The sequence below is a fragment of the Vicia villosa genome, linkage group LG7 (assembly GCF_029867415.1).
Source record: "Vicia villosa cultivar HV-30 ecotype Madison, WI linkage group LG7, Vvil1.0, whole genome shotgun sequence".
Lineage (NCBI taxonomy): Eukaryota > Viridiplantae > Streptophyta > Magnoliopsida > Fabales > Fabaceae > Vicia > Vicia villosa.
This window is the reverse complement of record NC_081186.1, coordinates 11,847,850-11,855,641: the sequence shown is the minus strand read 5'-3', so window position 1 is coordinate 11,855,641 and position 7,792 is coordinate 11,847,850. Positions and strand designations below refer to the sequence as shown.

The 7,792-nt window shown below is 36.2% G+C and overlaps 1 protein-coding gene across 1 annotated transcript; it reads left to right on the top strand.

Moving 5' to 3' along the window:
• The first annotated feature begins 1,278 nt into the window (after window positions 1-1,278).
• LOC131616954 (uncharacterized) lies at window positions 1,279-3,795 on the top strand. The gene is made up of 2 exons (XM_058888371.1): window positions 1,279-2,186; window positions 2,298-3,795. Exons 1-2 carry the CDS (start codon window positions 1,279-1,281, stop codon window positions 3,760-3,762), a joined length of 2,373 nt encoding a protein of 790 aa, XP_058744354.1. The 3' UTR covers window positions 3,763-3,795.
• The last annotated feature ends 3,997 nt before the right edge of the window (window positions 3,796-7,792 follow it).

Sequence of the window (7,792 nt, the reverse complement as noted above, 5' to 3'; positions counted from 1 at the left end):
TGCTGATAGTCGGTAATGCAGTTTCATACCCTTCACCGTCGCATTATTAACAAGTATATCCCTGTGCTGATAGTCGGTAATGTCGATAGGTAAGCTTTTCTTACAAAGCTATCATTCCCCGGTGAAGCATACACTTGCTTTCCCAAAAAGAAAAAAACGGATTCTCTTCCTAAAACGGATTGAGACATCTTTCCCGATCTCTTGTCCCCAGTGGAGTCAGTTCTTGATATCCCCTCGGTAAAGATATCCTTGCATCATTCGCAATTTTGGTATCTTAGATCCAAAATTTGCGTCTTCTGATATTTAAGTCTCTTCCCCCCAGGGGCGGTTCTATAGCCCGGCGAGCCCGGGCACGCGCCCGGGCTCAACCCCTATTTTCTTTGTATTTTCCCTAATTTAATAACCAATTTTTAAATGGAACCAAGGGCAAAATTAGTAAAAATAAGGGTGTAAAAATTAAAACATATGAATACCCAATGGGCCAAACAGATCCAACCCAATCAATTATTTATGACTTAGAATAAAAATTTAAAAAAAAAACTATTCCGTACAGTCTGCTCCTCTCTTTATGTGACTATTCATATTTCTTTCTCCCCCTCTACTGTCACTTCACCGTTTCAACTTTCAATTCAAACAGCAAGTAGGAGCACGTTGGTTTGCAGCAACTAGCAGGAACAAGAACAAGTAATGTCTTTCTATTATTTTTTTCTTATTATAATAATTCTATTATTATATTATATATATTATATAGGTTATTCATACTTTATTAAATTTTTGTTCTTTAGATAGTTAGACTTACACGCAGTAGATTGTTCCAATTGGCAATTGCAATATAGGTTCTTTAGATAGTTACGCACAGGAGATTGTGCAATTGCAATATAGGTTCTTTAGATAGTTACACCGTACCGCAAATTATAATTGCAATTGCAGTATAGGATGTTCTTTAGATGTATTGCAAATGAATTATAAGTTTAAATTTTTATTATTTTTAAATTGTTTGTTCATTGAACTCATAAGACAATTTTAAATTATTATTAACTTATTATATATTTTTTATATCATAGTAAAATAGTTTAATTCTTTTTTAGAATCTAATACTTATATTTTAATTCTTTCAAAGGTTTTGGTTAATTTAATAGGTCATTCATAATAGTAAAATTCTCTTGTAATTTTTTTGTAAAGATCTACTTATTTTACTTAATTAGTCGGTCTTGTCTATTTGTGTGTTACAAATTATTTATCTAAAAATTCTTTTCACTGAATCATTAAATTTCAGAGATGAGGAGGTTTTTGGTTCCTAGAACAAGTATTGAGAAAGTGAATGTTAAGCAATCGGAAGCCGAAGTAGAAGAAACACCCCCTAATGTGGCCAACAAGTTTAATCCAAATGAGATTGTGCGTGATCCAGGATGTAGGAAACAAATTCACGAGTATGCTCCTGATATTCAAGACCAAGTGAGGAGGGCATATATATTGAAGGGTCCAACGCAACCAGATTTAGCAAGATTTCCTCGTACTCAATTTGGGAAGTCTTCAAGAGCATTTTGTAAAGCTTGGTATAAGAGTTATACATGGATTGAATACAGTGAGTCAAAGGATGCAACTTATTGTTTCTATTGCTTTCTCTTTAAGCCTCCCGGGAGGGCCGAACACTTTGGTTATGAAGTCTTCAACAAAGACGGATTTAAAGATTGGAAGCATGCATCTAAAGCCTTTAAAGATCATATTGGTAGTCATGATAGTAAGCACAACTCATGTATGAAGCACTATGATGATTATAATAATCAAAGACAAAGTGTGACAAGTATCTTTGCTAGAGCAACTAGGGAATCAGAAGAATTGTATAAGATCCGTTTGACTTGTTCTTTAGATTGTACTAGATATCTCATAGCACAAGGCATTGCTTTCCGTGGCCATGATGAAAGCTCTACTTCTCTAAACAAGGGAAATTTTAGAGAGATGGTGGATTGGGTAAAATCTAATGATGAAAAAGTAAGAGATGCTTTTGATCGTGGTCCAAAAAATTGCACAATGACTTCCGGTGACATTCAAAAGGAGCTTGCAATGTGTTGTGCACATGAAGTCACCAAGGTGATTATGGAAGAGCTTGGTGATAGACAATTATCTGTGCTTATTGATGAGTCACGTGATATATCTGTCAAAGAACAAATGGCGGTGATGTTGAGGTTAGTACAATGAGCTTGTTATTGAAACTATTACAATTATTAACTTAAACTTTTTATTTCATTCAAATATAACATAGATGAATACATTTGAATTTTTATTTATCTTTCTAGGTTCTTGAACGACAAAGGGAAAGTTGTGGAACGATTTATTGCTCTACATCATGTCAAATATACTACATCTGAGGCACTAAAGGATGCTCTTTATGGTATTCTCGATCGCCACACGTTATCTATTTCAAGGATACGAGGGCAAGGATATGATGGGGCTTCAAATATGAGAGGTGGGTTTAATGGTTTACAAAGAAAGATTCTAGATGAAAACCCTTATGCTTTCTATGTCCATTGTTATGCTCACCGTTTGCAATTGGTGGTTGTGTCCGTTGCTAGTAGTTGCTCATCTATTCATGATTTCTTTAAGTACATCTCCTTGATTGTAACCACAACAAGTGCATCTTGCAAGAGAAATGATGCTTTGAAGGAGGCACAACACCGAGAAATTTTGAATAGACTTGAGAGTGGTGAGATATCTCAAGGAAAGGGCTTGCACCAATCATCTAGTCTTGCTAGACCCGGAGATACTAGATGGGGTTCACATTATACTACCTTGATTCGTTTGGATCAGATGTGGTCCTCCGTGTTAGAGGTGCTTAGTATTGTTGATGAAGATGGACGTGGACCATCCCAAGCGGCGGGTTTGATAGAAAAAATGGAGAGCTTTAAATTTGCTTTCATTTTGAAGTTTATGTTAAAGTTGTTTGGTATCACAAATGAACTTTCAAAAATCTTGCAAACAAAAGATCTTAATATTGTGCTCGCTATGGAATTAGTTGATGATGTTAAAGCTCGGTTGGCTACATTGAGAGAGAGTGGTTGGGATGATTTATTTATTGATGTCCAAGAATTTTGTTTTGCTCAAAGTATTCCGGTGCCAAGTATGGATGAAGAAATACCAGTTCGGGGACGTTCAAGAAGAGAAGGGAGGACTGTCACTAATCTTCACCATTACCGTGCAGAGATTTTTTATGTTGCTATTGACAAAATATGTGTGGAGATGGATCACCGGTTTTGTGAAGGAAGTAACGTTGTGCTGGATTGCTTCTCATGTCTTGACCCCAAGAACTCTTTTTCCAAGTTTGATGTTGATAAGCTTGCTCATCTTGCTAATATTTATCATGTAGACTTTTCTGATGATGACCGTGGAACAATAAGGGAGCAACTTGAGACTTATGTACATCAAATGAAAAGGCATGCTTCCTTTACTTCTTGGGAAGATGTTCAAAGTTTGGCTATGAAGATGGTTCAAACTGAGAAACATTTGGTATTTCCATTGGTCTACAAGCTCATTGAGTTGGCTTTGATATTGCCGGTGTCAACAGCATCCGTTGAAAGAGCTTTTTCAGCAATGAAGATTATCAAGTCTAATTTGCGCAACAAGATCAACGATGTGTGGTTCAATGACTTGATGATATGTTACACCGAGCGGGAGATATTCAAGACACTTAAAGATGTTGATATTATTCGAACATTCACCGCAAAGAAGTCTCGGAGAGGGCATTTACCTCTTAATTTTATTTAGCACACTATTCGCATGTTAAGTTTCATCTCTTTTATGTAGCACACTTTATGACTATTTATATAAAGTTCAGTTAATTTTTTTGCCCAGGCTACATAATATTTCTGGCTCCGCCACTGCTTCCCCCCTATCGAAACGAAGATTTTCAATCTTCATGTCTCAGGTTGAAGAAACTTAAATAGGGTCATCTGTCATACCCCAATTTTTGACCTAAGATACCACCTCATATCATGGCATATACATCATTTGCATATCTGACAAATAGCATAGCTTGTGTTTGCTACTTGTGACTCGGCAGGATTTAAACAAGAAATCACTCATCAGTACAAGCAACAATCAATTAGGGTTTTGTCCTCCCTTCATCTCAAATGAATCATCTTCATCAACAATCAACATTTGGTCCCCAAAGATTCATTTCAACAAGCTCAAAGGCTTTGAATCAACCAGGTTAGGGTTTTGACTGAAGATAGCATACTCTTGACTTTTGCTCAGGATTTGACCTAATGACTTGGGACATGACCTCAAGACCCCAAGTACATCATTTTGACCTAATCTATTGGCTCAAGACATCTCACACAAGGATTGATCAACAATGAAATTTCAAATCATCAGATTAGGGTTTTGAACTATCAGGGACTGAAATCAGGGATCACATTTGGGAGACCCTAAAAAGCTCCAGGGGATCATTCAAAGGTTTCAATCATCTTCAAATAATCCCTATGACAATATCCAATGGAAATTGTATCTCAATTCAAGATCCACAGTCATCAATTTCATCAGGTCGACAATTAGGGTTTTTGAGCTAATTCACCTGAACCACTGACTTTTTAATCAGAACATGGTGCCATAACTTAAACCATGGTTCAAGGTCCTCCAATAACTCAATATGATCCATTCATACCATTCATTTGGTGAGGATAGCTTGTTTCATTTGAAATCTCCAGAAACGCGATTCGTTTGAAAAAGTCAACTGTACAAGATCACCATTGACTTTTTGGATATTTTGGTCAACCATGACTTTTGAAGTTTTAAATCATCAATATATGATATATGAAGTCATTTGATCAAGGAAAATCAAGAAAATAAATCAAGAATCAAAAAGTCAAAAGTTTGACTTTCATACTTAGAAAATTTTCTAAGTGTTTTTCAATGGTTTTTTCCAAACTTTGGAAGGGAATAACTCAAACTTTCACCTACAAACTGAAAAAAACTTCCAACATGAAAGTTGTAGATTTTGATCCAATAAACAACTTTGTCACATAAAATGTTTTTCCAAAAGATCAACCATTTAAGAGATATGGAGCTTCAAAGTTGGTATCTTTTGAAAAATGCACTTAAAATCTCATTTTCTTCAAAGTTCATGGATCTTTTTCACCCATTTCCTTAAAGGTCTTGAAGAAACTTTCAACTAGGGTTTTGAAGTACATAACATGAGCATTCCAAAATGTCCAAGAGCATGAAAAAATATGAAGCATAGCTATGGTTTTGAATTTTGACATTAGTGAACATTATGCATGAAATTTCAAACCATTTTCACTAAGTTTCAACACTATATGACCTATAATGCAAGTAATGATACATCAATGCAATAATTGAGAGATATTTTCTGATTTGAGGATCAGAATGGAAGGAGATAAGAAGCTTGGAAGTTTAACCATGGTTAAGTCATTTTAACCATTTGCATTTAATGTGAAAGATTCCATTTTATCTCCAAATGCCAAATCACCATTCTTTGATCAACTTGCAAGGCTTTATATTCAGAATCCTTGGCCTATAAATATAGGTCATTTCCACTCTTCAAATCACACCAAAACCTCATAAGCATAGGTTTTCTTTTCCTTTCTTGAATTGCAAGTTTCATAGTTTTCAAAGAGGTAAAATTCTCAACCTCTAAACCATTTTCTTCATAGTTTTTCAACAAATAAACCATTTTCTTTTTGGTTTTCTTTTCAAAAGAAACTCTTGATTAAATCCTTTTGATTGATCAATTGATTTTCAAAACAACTGGGCCTCTCGAATATTAGAGAGTGTAAGTCCCAAAACCCCTTTTTTACATAATTTTTTGTATAAAAATAGTTAATCAAAAAATAAGTTTTAAAACTATTTTCTTTGGTTTTCTTTTCAAACCTGGGCCTCTCGAATATTAGAGAGTGTAAGTCCCTTTCCTTTTTCTTTGTACAGTTTTTTTTATAAAAAAAACAACAAAAAACTTCTTTCAAAACTTTCAAACTGTTTTTAAACGATGAAACCTTGTGTTTGTCAACAAAACAATCAACCATGTTTTATAAATAAAACATGGGCCTCCATGTAGGTATATGTCCCAAGCCCTTTTGTAAATACTTGTTTACATAGCTTTGAATAAACTCAAGTGGGCCTCTCCCCGAGTATAAGTCCCGAGTCCTGTGTATACAAATGGATCATGCTTACAGGTATATTTCCTTCATAAACTCCATTATATACACACATTTTGTCATATATATAATTGTTCATACTTGTTCATGTTTGTTCATGTTTGTTCATACTTGTTCATGTGTTTGTTCATATTATATATGCTTGTTCTACTTAGTAAAACACTAGGTTCCCCATAGCCTCCTATTGGGCTTCGTGCAAAGAATCTCCCTAGTTTAGGATAGCACATGGAGTATGGTTTCCCGGTGAAATCGCTCTAAGAGCTCAAACCAACTATACCATGCCTCCCCTTGGGCTTTGTACAAACGACTTGTCCCTCCCATTGCCTCCTCTTGGGCTTACAATGCAAGGACCCTCGATTGTCCCTCCCATAGCCTCCTCTTGGGCTTACAATGCAAGGACCCTCGGATAGCCTCCTCTTGGGCTTCGTACAAGAACCCACGGGCTTCTTATAAGCATCCCCAATATCCAAAACAAATACCCTAGGAGATTAGACATTTATCATCTCTATGATAGGAGTATCTCTTCTATATCATCACAATCAATCAATCAAACTTTTTTGCCACAAGGCTGGCTAATCAATCAAACCTTTTTGCCACCAGGCTGGCTGATTAATCAAAGTTTTTGCCACAAGGCTGGCTTCGTCGAAACTTTTGCCACAAGGCTGGCTGATTAATCAAAACTTTTTGTCACAAGGCTGACTTCATTGAAAGTTTTTGCCACAAGGCTGGCTAATCAAACTTGTTTTTGCCACAAGGCTGGCTAAACAAAAAACATCTTTATCATTCTAAGCACCATAAGTGGCACAGCCCAGGGCTTATAATGAAAAGATTTCAAACAAAAATCAAACAGATGTATGTGATGATATAGATTAGATACATCGAGCATTAAGATGACATTTGTCTCTTATCCTTTGCTTCCACTAGAATAAGTGGGAACTACGATTGCTCTGACTTTCTCAACAACCCTTTGAGAATATGTAGGCACAAGGTCGTATCCTTGGCGAGCAAAACTTCTCCCTCAAACCACTCAAACCTTAGCACCCGTAAACCCCGAGCTACAGATGCTCTGATTCCCTCTAAGGGATATGTATGGAGAGGATTGCGATGATCTTTGCGAGCATAATCAAACAAACACCTTAGGTCCCACCTATCTCACAAGAACCTCCACCATAACATAGAATGAAACAAACATAATAAAGAAGCCTATAGAGTACTATAGATACGTTGGGTGCTAATACCTTCCCTTCGTATAACCAACCCTCTTACCCGCAATCTCTCCCCACCTTTGCATTGCTTTTAGTTTTGTGCTTTGCATCTCTTTTAAGGTTATTGCAACTTTTTTCCTTTTCCTACTTTGGAAACAATAAAAAGTTTGGTCGTGACAAAAACAAAAGAAAAATCATTTTCTTGAGCACTCGAGCCCAAAGAAGGCATCAGGTGTCTCACCCCGAAAAGATACGATTTTTCCCCGCGACACTTGGGTCTTCCTCAGAAGGATTTTCCATCAGAAATCCAAAGAGAGTCCTGAAGTCTCAATCAGAACAGGATATTTAGGTCTCCAGACCACAATCTCCCTGCAAGGATTAGCTTCCATTGCAGCAGCAATTCTTGCTTCTTCCAGT